Source organism: Rhizopus delemar, genomic scaffold (assembly GCF_000149305.1).
Source record: "Rhizopus delemar RA 99-880 supercont3.13 genomic scaffold, whole genome shotgun sequence".
Taxonomy (NCBI): Eukaryota; Fungi; Mucoromycota; class Mucoromycetes; order Mucorales; family Rhizopodaceae; genus Rhizopus; species Rhizopus delemar.
The window spans coordinates 973,641-989,957 of record NW_027137839.1 but is presented as its reverse complement, the minus strand read 5'-3'; the positions used below and the strand labels follow the sequence as shown (position 1 = coordinate 989,957).

The 16,317-nt window shown below is 35.3% G+C and overlaps 5 protein-coding genes across 5 annotated transcripts; 2 read left to right on the top strand and 3 right to left on the bottom strand.

The window, feature by feature from the left end:
• Positions 1–618: 618 nt before the first annotated feature.
• On the bottom strand, positions 619–1,524 carry RO3G_14243 (uncharacterized protein; the record flags this gene model as incomplete). Its single annotated transcript, XM_067668827.1, has 5 exons — positions 619–897; positions 950–1,109; positions 1,195–1,221; positions 1,338–1,458; positions 1,515–1,524. 5 exons carry the CDS (start codon positions 1,522–1,524, stop codon positions 619–621), a joined length of 597 nt encoding a protein of 198 aa, XP_067524928.1.
• A 3,578-nt stretch (positions 1,525–5,102) lies between these two features.
• RO3G_14242 (uncharacterized protein) lies at positions 5,103–6,568 on the bottom strand (the record flags this gene model as incomplete). The annotated part of the gene is made up of 5 exons (XM_067668826.1): positions 5,103–5,322; positions 5,389–5,756; positions 5,817–6,102; positions 6,166–6,269; positions 6,416–6,568. 5 exons carry the CDS (start codon positions 6,566–6,568, stop codon positions 5,103–5,105), a joined length of 1,131 nt encoding a protein of 376 aa, XP_067524927.1.
• Positions 6,569–8,164: 1,596 nt separating this feature from the next.
• Positions 8,165–9,348, top strand: RO3G_14241 (uncharacterized protein; the record flags this gene model as incomplete). Its single annotated transcript, XM_067668825.1, has 7 exons — positions 8,165–8,407; positions 8,458–8,484; positions 8,546–8,636; positions 8,682–8,761; positions 8,921–8,962; positions 9,010–9,102; positions 9,157–9,348. The coding sequence occupies 7 exons, from the start codon at positions 8,165–8,167 to the stop codon at positions 9,346–9,348; spliced, it is 768 nt and encodes a 255-aa protein (XP_067524926.1).
• A 123-nt stretch (positions 9,349–9,471) lies between these two features.
• On the bottom strand, positions 9,472–10,349 carry RO3G_14240 (40S ribosomal protein eS19; the record flags this gene model as incomplete). The annotated part of the gene is made up of 4 exons (XM_067668824.1): positions 9,472–9,553; positions 9,600–9,783; positions 9,842–9,976; positions 10,313–10,349. The coding sequence occupies 4 exons, from the start codon at positions 10,347–10,349 to the stop codon at positions 9,472–9,474; spliced, it is 438 nt and encodes a 145-aa protein (XP_067524925.1).
• A 3,471-nt stretch (positions 10,350–13,820) lies between these two features.
• Positions 13,821–16,196, top strand: RO3G_14239 (uncharacterized protein; the record flags this gene model as incomplete). Its single annotated transcript, XM_067668823.1, has 4 exons — positions 13,821–14,558; positions 14,619–15,023; positions 15,079–15,906; positions 15,987–16,196. 4 exons carry the CDS (start codon positions 13,821–13,823, stop codon positions 16,194–16,196), a joined length of 2,181 nt encoding a protein of 726 aa, XP_067524924.1.
• Positions 16,197–16,317: the final 121 nt, after the last annotated feature.

The window sequence follows — 16,317 nt, the reverse complement described above, 5'->3', positions numbered from 1 at the left end:
CTTAACAACATCAAGTGGTGAAGTACAAACAGCACCTATAAGACCACCTACCCTATATAGAGTTGCGGTTATTACATGCTGTCAAGAGTCGGCTTTCAATTTTTTTTTTCTTACCCTCCTGCTACGAAATGAACATATGATTTTGATTCTTTTGCTGCTACTTTAAAAGCAGAAGGGGTATTTTCAATAGTTTTAAAGTGTGTTTGTGTAGATATTGAAGTCATTCAAACTATGATCTCTAGATATATTAATATAAAAAAAAAAAAAGAAAATGACAGAACCAAGCAAATTTAAAAGGAGACGATTTAGTAGAAGGGGTCTACCGATAAGCTCCGAAAGTAATAAAGGTCACGAAGGCTTGATTTTCGGAGCTGTTAGTGTGGTCTTTGTTTTCTGCAGTGAACACCGTGAGATTTTTGAGTCAAATTAGGATATAAAGACTTCTGATTCGTTAAAACAAATAATATGCCTGAATAAAAGATATACCGCCCATTATAAATTGATATGTGTTGTGCAGGCCATAAAGTTTAACTGGTGGTCTGATTGTTTTTAAAAACTACAGTTTACAACTACTCAATCATTTTAAATCTAGAAAGCAAGTCGATAAAAAAAATGCTTTTATTTCTTGACAATGTTGAATCTTTTGTTTAAAACATCAATATAGGCTTGATCTCCACAATAGGTCTCTTTAAAAGAAGGTCTGTCTGTAATAGCATCAAAAAATTCAGCGAGTCTGGGAAATTTCTTGAGGGCTTCAATCTCATATCCATCCAAAAAGAGTTTATTGAATCCCTTTATACGAGCAACGAAAGGTGCAACGGCAATGTCTGCAAGAGAATATTCATTACCAAGGAAATAAGGTCCAGAAGGTGATTGTTGAACCAAAAGCTCATTAAGCTATACACAAATGCTTTAGTCAAGTATACAAATTTGTAAGCATTCTCCTTACACGTTCAAAAGAAGCACCGATATTTTTTTCATATTCTATACGAGCATTTTCTTCCTTGATATTGAAAATGAATTTGAAGAACTCGCTGTTTACTTTAGAAGAAAAGATTTCGATAAAATAACGAATATAGGCACGCTTCAAAGGATCTTTGGGTAATAAACTACAAAAAGATATTAATAAGATTGAAAGGACTTTTGTATGTGCACACAACTCACTTTTTCTCTGGGAAGCGGTCGTTAATATACTCAATAATGACCAAAGATTCCGCAATGCTTTGATCACCAATTGTAAATGCTGGAACTTTCAATTCCGGGTTGATTTTGTGGTACCTAGGTAGTACACACTGCGTTAGATACAATTTTTCCAACATTAAAGGGATCCTTCCTACCAATCTGGTTTATTACTTAAATCAATTTCAACCTTCTCATATTCAGCACCAACTTCTTTTAAAGCGATAGCAGCACGTTGTGCGTAGGGACAGATGATAGCGTTGTAAAAGGTAATTTTATCTAGTACAACATAAAGAGTTTATTTATGCTACAATGCTTATTTTTTTTGTTTTTACCAGAAGACATTTTTATTGTTTAAAAAAAAAAAAAGAGAGAAAATGACAGGTTTATATATAAATCCAGATAGAGTAGGAGTTGATTAATAATGTTTTTATGGCGTCAATTCAAATTTAGTTGAATCATAATGTCGTTGTACAAACGATTTCATAGTCAAAGCATTTTTCAATTGATTATTAATTAAAAGCCTATACCTGATTATTATGCTTTTATATTTGTAAGATTGGTTTAAGATTTATAATCAATCAACTTATACATTGTCTTGTGCTTTTTTAATGCAACTCTCCTTGTGAAACCTCATGCTTTTTATTGTTAGAATAACCTTTGATATATAATCGTGTGATGGTATTACGTCTTCTTTGAAGAAGTATATACAATAGCTTTAAAATATTATGAAGATTGATATATATCTCTTTATCTTATAACTTTTAGCGCTTTTAAAGTTTTTATTTACTCTTTTACATGGCATCACCACCACTTTCATTTTTACTCGCTATTAAATATAATATTATGCTTTTTTTATTTGTTTTTATTTTGCTTTAAAGAAATAACATTGTGTAATGAAAGAGCAGACGTAACATGTAGAAGAGAAGGAATATATTCACTTTTGTTGTTATTGAAGGATATAGTCATTTTGAAATATAACCTCATTTAAATAATGGTTTGTTGTGACATATACTGAAAAAAGAACGAGCAGTAGTACTTTTATCTCAAGTTGTCGTGATAACAAAGTTTGTGCTGTCACTTTGATTTTCTTATTTCCTACCTTTCTGAATATTATTCGGCGCATGTTAGTCTTTGTTCTATCTTGTTTTATAACTACTAGTCGTGCTTTTTATTACTCCTCATTTTCTCTATTATTGATTTCATTACCAAATCTCTGTTGGATGGTACCTGATACTACATACACTGCTGATGCTATTGAACAAAAAAGACAATACGCGATCCGATATACCTTATTTTCTTTGCTCTGCTATTCAAATCTCGCTATCTCCTATCCTGATCGAAAAATCAACAAGTAACTAGCCATGCATTTGCATAATGAATGATTCATTACTGCTTCAACATATGCAATTGATATAGTAACCTGTTATTGTCCTTTATCTTCAGTACAGGCAAATGTCGTCTAAAGATGTTACTTCAAGCCTTCAAATGTATCTATTGCTATGCTATTCATTAGTTGAAATCATTTGCATTCAATGAGTTAGAGAATGTTTCTTAATCTCCAACCACACAACTGAAAAGACGATGAAGGATCACCAACCTCTGTATTCGTTGTTAGCATTATCACCATTTTTTATGGGGAAACAGTGTCATTTTCTAAAATATCAACAAAATGCAGTCTTACTTTACCAAATTCTTAAAAATGACTTTAGATAAGAATATGTCATGGTAATCAGTTATTATCCTGGATAACCAAGTTTCAGTTTATTTCTAAACGATTTGTAGTTAACATTAGTTCATAGGGGTTTTTCTTATTCATGTCAAATTAGATCGGTAGTGCTATTTTTTGCCATGTAACCCCAGGTCCTGTTTGAACTAATATAAATAGCCTTGAAATCTTTCTGACAAAAGTCTTTGGCTTTAGAATTATTAATTGACATCATAATTCTTCATCACTCTTGCTTTTTTTTTGTCATGGAAGCATCTCCAACAGCCATGTATTGCAACTCATCTTCACTGTGAATACCGGATTAATTGTATTTTCTACTTGCTTTCCAAGTGGGATTGTTAAACAAGATATATTACATGCAGGAAACTCAACATGAAATAGTAAATGCGATTTATGATGTCGACAAAAGGCATCTGCCACAGGTGGAAAAGAAGCTTTGCGTTATTCGTACCATTTTTTTACGCTAACGTAGACACATCATTTGTTACTTGGGCCTTGCGTAAAATTGAATATAAGAAAAATTGATTAAAAAACAGCATACGTGCTATACAAGCAGTAGCTTTTGTACATCCAAATCAATTTATAGGAGGCCACTGTAAGCCAGATGGAAAGTTTATACTTTAGCCGTCAATACATTTTGACTGTGGAAACAGTGAAGAGATTTACAGACCTAGACTTCCACTGCCTACATCAAAAGGGGCTCTATATACTTATGATAGCATTTGAGACACAAACATGCTATCCAGGATCAAGGAACCATAAGAAAGCCAGCACACTAGAAAAGATAGCACAAGCTAGAAGTAAAGATGTACAATAGAGCAAGAATAGCACAAATGCAATATGTGAAAGAGCTACCAATGATACAACAGTATCTGTAACTATCCATATAACTACCAATGAGCGAGCACATCATTAACGATAAAATGCGAAAGGCGTTAAATTATTTTGTTGTGTCATTTCAATGTAGCAACCACATAGAATCAAACAGATTTTGAACGTAGGATGGACAGGTTTAAAGATGGCATAAGATGATAACGTAGTTTTGTTTTGTCTGAAACTTATAAACATTGTAAACAAACAACTGGATATACTTTGTTATTTATAATTCGCTACTTAAAAGGAAGGACAGAAAGCTTTGTAGTGAATTAAACTACCCTTTGACAGTAAATAAATCATAACACGTGTAAGAACAAGGATGATAATGAGACCATTGGTTTATTTTGCTTTGTAACCAGAGTAGATCTAAATCCAGTTCTATTGACTACACAAATGAAGTTTATTTGAATTGCCATAGAAGACCCTTCTAATTGGAGAACTAAACCACTGGCTGCAGAGTAAGCTTCAACTTTACTAGAGAGAGATGTGAAATATTTTATAGTTTTTTTTTTTTGTTTACTAGCATTACTTTTAGTTTATTAAAGTGATGCTGTAAAAAAAAAAGAGAGAGAGAGGGTAAGAATCACCAAGGATACGATACTTTTTAAAGACCAAAGCTTTCTTTGAGAAGCGACTTTTGATTTTAGTATGACACTTTTCTATTCTTTCAAAAAGAGTTATAAAAGAGGTTGGGACTAGCTATGTGTTGTTGATCATGTAGGAAAGAAGTTTCAAATTTAATTTGTCGTTGAATTATTTGGTCAAGAGTGGATAGGTCCAAGAAGGAAGCCATCCAACTTTGTGTTTTTTGATGGTTGATTCATGCTTATTATATAACCCAGGTGTTTGTCCAGTGATAAATTGGATAAAGGGCTCTGTCGATCATGCTTTCTCTCCTACTCATCCTATCTCCCTTTTCTTTCCTACTACCACATGTAACTTTTAAAGAATTGGATGGTCAACAAAAAGTTTTGATGTAATACGATCAAAGGCCTTTCTTGAACTTCGCCATGTACTCCATGAAGGGTTGACTGACCGTGCCAAGAGACATAGAGACATGTAATCCATCTGTGGTGAGAACTGTGTCTATAAAAGAAATAGACTTGAACCAGAGTTTTATGTTCTAAATTCTAACAACAGTATCATGTTGATCCTATAAATCCAGTAGAATAAGGAGAGGGAAAAGAAGGTGGATAAAAATAATTCTAATTCTAATGCAAACAATAGATGCCGCACACATCTTTTTTTTTTATTCATATATACACATACGCATTCAGAGACAATAGACGCATACACATCAAAGACTCAACATTTACAGCTACTGTTTTTTAAGCTCTTTTCCTAAAGGCGTAGCGCCTGCACGAAATAATGGGACGGGAGTAGGTGTCGCTCCTGGTCTTCTAACACTTGATCCAGCACGTAAAGGAGATGAGCTGTAAGCACTTCTCAACGCATTTCCGAAAGCATTCTTTTGCAAGTGAGGTGAATTTTGACTTTTGCGAAGTAGATGCTGTGCAGCGGGTGATAACAATCCAGCTCTTTTTTTTTTAAAAAAAAAAATCCCCTGTTAATAAGGTTCCCAGTGTATACCATGTTTAACTTACCCAGTCCTTGGTGTTCCCTTTGTGTTTCTTTCATTTGTCTTTTTGCGATAGGCTCTTGAGGCCCTTTCGGATAACTTCATACCCAATTCTTCTCTTCTGGATATCTTGGGTAAAGAAAACCTTGGACCAGGTGTCGCAGAACCCTCTATCAGCATCGGCGTTCCTTCAATCGAACCCCAAGTCATCTCTGGTGTACCAACACGTGAAGGGCTTAAACGAGGGGTTGATTCTACTAATTGGTAACCTCTTAATGAGGGCGAGGCGTCGCTCGTAGCATGCTGATCATGGATATTGAGTTGAGTCCAGGGAGTGAGATTGCCTTTGGCTGCAGCGATATCCAAAGGTGCTTTTAATGAATTGTCTTTATTCTGTTGATGTATTGGACAAAAAAGATAAGCTCAGTTGCCGTTTTATTTTACTGCTTTTACCTCTTGTGGTAGTGTTACCAAGTCTGTATTTCCATGAGCAATTGCCCTAGGCTGTCCTCTTGCATCGTTCTCCTTTATCCATGTTTCGCTTTTACCTTCAGGATAATACATCAAAGCATTTCTAGCTTTATATTTCCAGCCCATAGGTCCCTCTATGAGTTGAACCGTCTCTGAACCACCTGTGATTCGAAGCTGATTTGATTCTTTATCAAAAAACCATTTATTCTTTTCTTTTGCTTTTTGATTTGCTTTTTCCAATATATCAGTAAACGAAGCATTATCTTCACTATTGTAAATATTTAGATGAGAATGGTGAAAGTAATAAATGCGTTTTTGCTGCTGTTTTTACCTTGTGTACAGCGTTTGGAATTGATCAAGTGATAAGTCAAGATTCACTCTGTCTCGAAGTTCAGGTTCTTGTTCAAAATAATAATTAACAGATTGGTCACTGTTCTTTTCTATTTTTTTTTTTAAAAAGAAAGAGTTAGCTACGGTGGGATACACGGCTCTTTCAAAAGGTATTCTATACATCAGTTCTTTTTTTTATATATATTCATGCCTTTTTTGGGTTTATTCAAGTCTCGCAATGCTTTGCTTACATTTTGAAAATCAGATAAAGTGCCTGATTGTTGAGCTTCCATGTAATTTTGTTGAGCCTTCATTTTCGCTAAATTTGGAAAGAAGTCTCTTTCAATGATGAAGCTGATTGCTTCAGTGTAGGTATCTTCATCCAATATGACTGGTGTGCTCATTGATTTTTTAAAGAAGAAAAAAAAAAAAAAAAAGTGCATAAATGGCTTCCAAAATTTTTTATAATGAACTCAGTTGATGACGTTCACTTTAGGTGGTGTACTTTGCAGCTTGTAAAGCATTTGATTGTGCAGGTAAGAAATCGTGGTAAAGATGATGAGAAAGGGGCAGTATGGAGGCCTTCAAATGATGAAAAAGAAATCAAGATGGGTTGTCCTGCAAAGTACAAAGTTCACTGTCCTCTCTACATTCAGCTTGTGACTGAACGCGTTGATATTTATGCAGCCAAGGATTGACTTGCTGGAGGACAAAGACGTTTACAGAAAGCCTACAAATCGATAGGGTAAGGTTGAGATGAAGAGATCCCTACGGGTGGGACAGATAGCATGTGTCTTTGAAATGAATCAATTATGAACAAGCTTAAGACTGACTATACCAATAGAATACATAATCATATGATGCTATTATCCTTCTAGTTGAATAGGATATAAATAATTAGTACTTTAAAAGAGACATGCTCTATTGATCTATGATTAGGTCAGACTTGAAGATGTACATGGCTTTATTTAATCATAGCAAGGTTAAAATAAGAATTGGTTTGGTAAAGGATGAAGGAACTCGTTTGCTTTCTTTTTTATATAAACAATTGCTACAAATTTAATACATGAAGATTCAATCGATTTGAGCTTGTAAAGGCTACTGCAAAAAAAAAAAAGATGGCTTTAAACATGTGAGAATTGAATAATCAAAAAAATGATGCGGAGATACCTGAAGGGTAAGTCAGGCCACATTGCAGGAAATTCTAAAGAAGTGTGTTCAACCTGTGTCAATTGGTTGCCCTGAGGAATCGAAGAGAGGATGTTTGTAAAGAATTCAAAATGAGTTTGAATTACTTTGTGACGCTTATAGACCTTTTGATAAGATTGAATTCAAAAAAGAGAGAATCATTTATAGACTATGTAAATAGAATGTAAATCAAAATGAGATGAAAATAAAGTATTATATCCAATGAACCAAAAGAGAGAGAGAGAGAGAGAGAGAGAGAGAATAGATGATGAAAATAAATCCTATTTAATGTTTGTAGGGAGAACAAAGGATTGGATAGATGAATTCAAGGCTTTTTTTATCTCAATATGACAATTGGTTGTACAATGAATTGTATTCTTTTTTTTGATTTGGCTGAGGGATAAAATAAATGGAGTGTTTAATACAAGGTAAGAGAATATTCATTGGTATCCTATCGTATTCTCTCTCTCTTTCTTTTAATTGACAAAGGATTCATAAGTGTATTGAGTGACATAGACACATGCTCTCTATTTATAAAACTCTAAAAAAAAAAGATAAGCAAACCTCAATTCATTCTCCTATTTATAATAAAAAAAAAAAAAAGATTTACGTCAGGAAATACGACAAAATCTTTTGGCATTTCCCTTGTGAAACGTTTTACCAAACAAACGGAACAACAACAGAAAAATAAGGGCTAAAATGAAGAAACATTGTAACTTTTTTTTTTTTTTTTCTCTTTTTTATTATTTTTATTTTACTTTTTTTTTATTTTCTTTTCTCTCTTTTTTCAAATCATTATTTCTGTTTTGATAATGTCACTAGTTAAAACTCACCGTGCTTCAGCAAGTACAGAATATTATCCAAAAGTTCAACCACGTTCTTCTTCAGAAAGAGACAATAGTTTCTTACTTCACACAGCATTAAAAGCAGCTTCAACAGATATGGCACATCGATTGTTAAATTATGCTTCTTTGGATAAAATGGATTGTGAAGCAAGTTGTATTTTAATCGCATTAGCTAATCATAATAATAATCATCATCCTCCTTCAAAAAAGGTTTATTTATTTTATAAAAAGATGATATTAAAACTTTATTATTTGTTTAGGGAGAAAAAGAAAAGACAATGATACATGTAATAATAATTAATATAAAAAAAGGGTTCCCTTTTTTAATTTATTTTTGGGAAAATATAGGAAAAAAGAAAGATGTCATCCACTGTGGTTGAAGAAGAAAAAACAATTGTCGTCTTACCCAATAAACAAAGAAAGCCATCTTTAGTCAAAGGTAATTTGAATTTCTAAAAAAGTTGTCAATCTAAATTAAAAATAGAAGCTGTTGTACAAGCCAATCAAAATAACAACAATCCATTAAAAAATGATCCAATGATGCTTTTGATGGCTGCAGCAGAAGTAGTTGAAGGTTCAAGAGAAAAGAAGAGGTTGTCTGAAAAGCGGATTTTAAGATTTCACTAAGCAATCCATATCATCCACGTGATACAAAGGTACCTATGTGTGTATGTGTGTGTGTGTGTGTGTGTGTGTGTGTGTATTTAATAAATAAATAAATAGGAATCAAAACAACACAACTTTTCAAGACAATATCATTCAATGGTAAATAAAAAAAAATGAATAAAACAAGGACTAAACAAATGATTTAGAAACAAAATCCAAAAATAAAGCAAAATGCTTTACATGCTTATATCACTTATATGATTTATAATGATTTAGCTCATGGTTCTCCATCAAGAAATGTAAATATAAATAATCACTCATTTTCCCCTTTTTATTTATTCATCCAATCATAGACTCATGCCATGGATCACAATAAACATCATCCTTGGTATTCTCCTCCTGTTCCATCCACTACTACCTTTTTGGAAGATAAAAAGTCATCATCACCCATCATTTCACGACCACTCACTGCCTTTCTTTGGAATGATACATCATCTGCTTTGGAAAGAAATATGATTTTACCTCCTCTTTCTTTAAATAAATAATAGACACACACACACACACATACACACACTTTCTTTTATCGTGTCACATCCTTTGTTTATTATAATAAAAAAAATAGAAGGCAAGTCTTTATTTCCAAACATACATTTTCAATAACGCATCCTTCATTCTTCGTCAGATTCTTCAGCAAGAGTCATCGCAATACGATCCAAATCACGTTGACCATCTTGAGTGATCTTACGGCCACTGTTCAACAAGGTCAATACACTGTCAATCGCATCATCTTTCTTACCCCTTCTTGTCCTTTTCCAACACACCGATCTTTTCCAAAGATTGAAGGACCTTACGGTTGACGGAACCAGAGGCATCTACGTGGTGAGAAGGACGAGAGCCACGGTTGACAGTGCCACCGTGAACCTTGTTCAAGGCACCCACACCCACGTTCTTGCGAATGTAAATATGACGAGCAACAGAGGCTATTATTTTTTTTTTATCGGTCAATCAAACAATGGATTTCAACTCTAAAAGCTTTACCAGCACGGACATAGTACCAGTCAGGGTCATAAGGAGCTAATTCCTTAAAGGTACCCGTCTTGACAAGGTCAACCCACTTGGGGACTTCGAGTTTACCGGTACGCTTGAGATAAGCAGCATAGGCCTTGATGAAGGCTAATAGAAAGCTATTTAGTATAAACAGGGTCTCTATGCAAACGAGAAGAGAGAATAAGGCGCCAAGCCACCCGTCTATCATTCAAGTCGATACTGTCGAATGCCTTCTTTTTTATATAAAAAGTATCCAACCTTTCTCTCTCTCTTTTTTTTTCTTTCTTTCTTTTTTTCTCTCTTTCTAGTCTATCCAAATATACAGATACACGCACGATGGAATAATTTAAAGTTGAAGAAACGCATGTAAAAAAGAGAGAGAGAAAAGGTCTTGTTTGGAATAAATAATAGTCGGAAAGTGGAGCCTCTTCTCTTCTTCATTCGTTTTCTGTTATAGTGTACCATGAGCATTGACGTCCTTAACGGTGATACCAGCCATTGTTTAATATATGATTTCGAATTGCTAAAAAAGAGGAGGGTTCTCAAAACTTTTGAGTTTCCTACTTCAAAAAAAATTTTCAAAAAATAAATAGAACCAAACTCCGGTATTCATTCATAGTCACAATGAACACCATGGCCTATGGTCCTAAAGCCTTGTGAAATCTGTAGACATCCAATGCGATGTGTTTGTTGATGGTTGTGAAAACAAGTACGAGCGATCCTTTTCTCTTTTTTTTCTGCAAGGATGATTCATCTCATCTTTTAAAAACTTCAATTTTTCTTTGTGAGGTGCCATAGGACTTTTGATCGGACGATCGTTGAGGAAACAGCACATCTTGTCATCTAGAGTTTGTGTCATCCCTCCTGGTGGCTGCTAATCCGTCTTGTCAGACGGTCTATTTGAAAGGGTGGTAATACAGGCGAGTTGGAAAGGAAGGAGGGATGCGGTGCTCCTGTGATTAAAATTCAAGACCACCTCATATTTCGTTGGACTCAATCTACATCTTTCATTTCACTACCATCTTCATGTCAAACAGACCTTTATCTTTATTCCTTCTTGTACACTTTTAAAACAACTCGAGACACCTTCAGTCTCCCCAGCTTCTGCGTGGTCCTCCTCCAATTCAATCACATTCGAATCCTTTGCTTGACCATCTCCCTCCTGCAAGAGCCAGCTTGTCATTTTCGCCATCTGACAAAGCACGGTGATGGGCACAATCCTTCATCGTCCTTGACATTGGCCTTGATGACCACGATCGAAAACAAGACAGGGATGAATCCAGGTCGTTTCTGCATATCTTCAAGCTCTCTTTAACTCGGCAACATGTTCTTGCAAACCGTCCGGGTCATTAGGATAGACAGGGATTGCAATCAGCAGCAACCTGGCTCATGTTCTCCTCATTCATCAAGAGCTAAACTTGAGCTATGATTGGCAGTAAGCTTTTTGAATGATCAAACGAAGCAAACAAAGAGGCGCTGCAGCAAGCGTTGTTCGGGGAATTCATTGAGAGCATGGACATAGCATAGATCATAAATTCACTATAGTGTTTTTCTACGATGGTCATCATGTGTAACACAGATGCGACTCCCCTTTCATTCATTTCAACTGACGGTCTTTTGACTCTCTGTGAAAAAGCAAAGATCCTAATGAAAATCATGCAGCCTTCATTTTTAATGTATGCAATAGAAAAAAGATCTAGTCGATTGTATGAGCTCTTACATTAATTAAAAACACAATACATAAACACATTCTTTCATCAAAAAAAAACCCCCCCCCACGCCATTGAGTTTTCTCTGTTCCTTTAGAAAAGCTTGCCAAAAGTAACTTGTTTCATTCTATCGTTTATTCGAAACAATTCAAACGTGTTGGTGAAAACCAACGTATCGTACGACGAGGACGCTGCTCACTCCACTTTGTTTATTGCAAAAAATGAGGAACGTTTCAAGGGTCCTGTCCCTCTTTAAGTAAAACAAACAAAGGCGTGATGAATAAAGTGGCCATGACGGAACGATTGAAGTTGGGGGGCATTGAGACCTTTGGTGATGCCATTGATCCAATCTTGTCTTACAAGTCTATGCTAAATGCCCTTCAAACAACTCGGATTCCAATTTTGACCTACATAAAAGATGCCGCCCTTTTCAGCAAAGCATTAGAAAACACACCCGGGTTGGTTTCTCTTTCATGGGTGCTATGATGTTAATGAATAGAGACATGTCATTCACTTGGACAAGTCGAAAAAATAGCGTTTGGGATCCCGATGAAGGTTATATGGTAAAGCATTTCAGTCTGATGTTGTCATTTCGGCTCAAGACAAAGAGATAGGAGCAGGAACGTATGTTTGAATGGCTTCACATGGGCTGGATATCTATAAAAGATAGATGACAAGCTGACTGTTTCAATCTTCATTCTTGTCCTAAAAACAGAATTTGATAACGTTCTTCATCACTGATAATTAGGAGACAATGATTTCTTTTTCAGCATAATCACAAGCATAGTACCAAATCGATACCAATTCGCCTCATGAAATCAATAGACTCAGCGTTGCCTTACTCTCTCTCTCTCTCTCTCTCAACCACTGGACTTTGACACAATCAAATATGTGTAAAGATTTAAAGTCGAAATCAATTCTATACGAACAAAGGCCTATGGATGAGCCATAGGAAAGAAATGAAGTCGAGTGGGGAGGTTTTGACTAGAAAAGCTTTTGTCATCGTGCTGGTAATATGCTGGTTAGAGTTCAAGTTGTGGTAAAAGCCAAGGATGAGAATAGAATGCGATAGTCTTCTTTTTTGTTTAAAGAACATCTTGGTCATTTTCTTTTTTTGTAATGATGGCATTATATATAAAAAAGGAGAGGGATAAAGGCAAGTCTTTCAATGTTACTGAAACAGGGGAATTTTTCTAACTCATTGCTGCTATTTACCAGATTCAAAAATATTCATAATGTTTACATGTATCTTTCTTGTGATGTCCATATAGAGACTTTTTTTTGGTGAACTTGAATGAGTTCTGGAGCAGTTCTTTCTTATTCTTGAGGTGCTTTTTTGTAGAGGTTCGCTCAATATATACATTGTTGGGGGTCGGATTCTTTCTGCCTTATTCTTAAAAAGTTATCAACTTTGGGGGCTAAAGGAAGTATGATCCAGATAAAATACTACGTAATCTCTCTCCCTCTCTCTTTTTTTTAAGGGTGGTTGAAGTAAGAAATTAGATTCTTTTACCTTTTATGTGCAACTTTTGATGTAGGCATAGGATAGTCCTTTCGAGAAGAGGGTACAAATAGTGATACTATTATTTTTTATTTTTCTTGCTTTTTATATATTAAAATAGTTTATCAGCTTTTATAGTTAACCTATCTACTATCCTTTTCATCATCTGTTTCTTAAAGTAGGTCTTTTGCTGTATTAGAAATGATTAAAACAGCAATGCATATATTTTTTTCCTATTGCGTTGACTCATCGTTCATTCCTCTTTTAGTAAAAAGGCTTGGCTATTGCCTCAAGATGTCTAACCGTAAGACATCAGAAAAGGACTTGTGCTACTTTTATATCACCCATGAACTTCCCTTTTGGTTTAAATGTAAAAACGATCATATATAAAGCAAAAACTTTAGGATAGGCAAAGAAAGTAATCAATTGGCAAGACACTATTTTCAGGAATAAATATCGCATTTGTTTATTACTTTTTTTAGCTATTGTATTATAAAGTTTGTAAAGGTGCAACGTTTTTGAGAATAATGAATATTTGTATACTCTTCTCACAAATGAGCCGTTTTTAAAGTTCATCACTTGATAGGGAAGGCAAGATCATTTCTGCCGCAGTCAGGAATCAATGAGAAGAGCATCGGAATTTGAATATTCTAGCTGCCTTTATATACTCGCAAGATGTGCCTCAACATTTTATGTAAAATTTTTTTGTCACTTTTTTAGAGCTCACGACTGCAGTCCAATAAAAAAAAAAGGGAGAAGAATGTCTATCCAACTCATTAGAAGAGCAGTTCCCGAGGCTGATGAAGCTATTGTAGAGTACATTGATGGTTATTTGCGAGAAAACGATTTTGAAGACGATGAAGATGCCATTGCTGATTTTGTGAAGCCGATCTTAATTGATGCAGGTGGAGAGGAAGACAAAATCGATGAACTCTGCGAACACTTATCTAGCTTGCTGCAGGCAAATAAGAAAACAGATGCCAAAAGGGGTCTGTCAAAGTTGGAGCATTCTGTCAACATGAGTCAGCAAAACAGTCTTTCTGCTACCGTCAATTTTAGTCGAGGTAATGCCGATTTGGAGCATGTGTCTGGTCGCCGCGTTCAATCTCAAGTGAATCAAGACAAATTACGAAAAGCAGAGGCCAAAATTGCTGCAAAGATGGCCAAGCGTCAGGAAAAGAGCAATTTGAAGGTTGAGTACGAAGCTTCCCGTTTATTGGATGAGCAAAAGGCATTGCAAGAACAATACAAACTTTACAATCCTATTCTTGATTACACAACAACCAAAGGAAAGAATAAGGACATCAAGGTCGAAAACTTTGATATTTCCTTTGCTGGTCGCCGTATCTTGACAGATGCCAATTTGACACTTGCTTTTGGCAGACGTTATGGTGTTGTTGGTAAAAACGGTATTGGTAAATCAACTTTGCTGAAAGCTATGGCACGTCGTGAGATTGCTGTACCTCAACATATCTCTATTCTTTATGTTGAACAAGAAGTAAGTCATTTTTTTTTGGGGGTATCTGAATCGGTTGGTCCTGACATATACAATTCATAGGTTGTAGGAGATGACACACCAGCTGTTGAAATGGTCCTTCGAGCAGACGTCTGGCGTGAACATTTGCTCGAAAAGGAACGTAATATCACGAGTCGAATGGCTGCTATCGATGCAGAACAAGGCAGAGAAGATATTGATGAGGACGAAAAGTCAAGCTTAGAAAATGAAAAGAATAAGTTGAACACAGAATTGCAAGAGGTCTTTTCAAAGCTCTCTGATATTGAGAGTGATAAGGCCGAAAGTAAAGCCTCTGCTATTTTAGCCGGTCTTGGTTTTGGACCTGATCAACAAAAGAGACCGACAAGAGAATTCTCTGGTGGTTGGAGAATGAGAATTTCATTGGCCCGTGCTCTGTTCTGTAAACCTGATGTGTTGATGCTTGATGAACCGGATAACATGTTGGATGTAAGAACAAATGGTATAATTAGGACCCACTGTTATTAAAATATTCCTTGTATAGATTCCTGCTATTGTTTGGTTAGAAAGTTATCTCAAGACTTGGCCAAATACATTATTGGTTGTTTCTCACGACAGAGAATTTTTGGATGAAGTAGCTACAGATATTTTGTACATGCATTCTGAGAAATTGGATTACTATAAAGGTAACTTTTCCAACTTTCATGGAACTAAAGAAGAACGACGCAAAGCACAAATCAGAGAATACGAATCGCAGCAAGAATATCGCAAGCACCTTCAAGATTTCATTGATCGATGGAGATATAATGCAAAGCGTGCACCTCAAGCGCAATCTAAAATTAAAATTCTCGAAAAACTTCCTGTACTGGAGCTTCCCGAAGACGAAAAGCTCATTACCTTCCAATTCCCTAACCCAGATGCTTTGTCGCCTCCTATCCTTCAAATGTCCGAAGTTACCTTTGGTTACACTCCTGAAAAGACTATTATCCGTAATGTCAACATCGACTTGCGAATGGACTCCCGTATCGCCGTTGTAGGTCCTAACGGTGCTGGTAAATCTACTATGTTGAAACTATTAACAGAGGAAAACAAACCTACACAAGGTTTAGTACACCGAAATGGTCGTTTGCGTATTGCTTACTTTACACAACACCATATCGATCAATTGGATTTAACCAAGAGTGCTGTTGGTTTTATGGCAGATCGTTTCCCTGGTAAGACAGAAGAAGAATATCGTCGTCATCTTGGTTCCTTTGGTATTACTGGTATGGTAGGTCTTCAAATCATGAAGACTTTATCTGGTGGTCAGAAATCCAGAGTTGCATTTGCTTGCTTAAGTATGCAAAACCCACATATTTTGGTTCTTGACGAAGTAAGTGTCAACAAGTTGTACATTTCTAAAAAAAATCGCTAACCCTTTTTTTTTTTTTTTTTTTTTTTTAAAAAAAAAAGCCTACTAATCACTTGGATATGGAATCAATCGATGCTTTACAAGTCGCCCTTGCCGAATTTAAAGGAGGTGTCATCATTGTTTCTCACGATGAACGATTTATTAATACTGTTTGTAATGAAATCTGGATTTGTGAAGGTGGTGTTCTCAACAAATTCTCTGGAACCATCAAAGACTATAAAGAAATCATTTGTCCAAAAGATGCCCCTTAATAGAAATAAACTTGTACAATTCTATTATTTTGTCTACAAATCAAATTTTTTTATTTTATTTTTTTATTTTTAAACAGAAAATAGCAAACATAAAATTAAAAACCAAAAAAGGTGTGGTTGG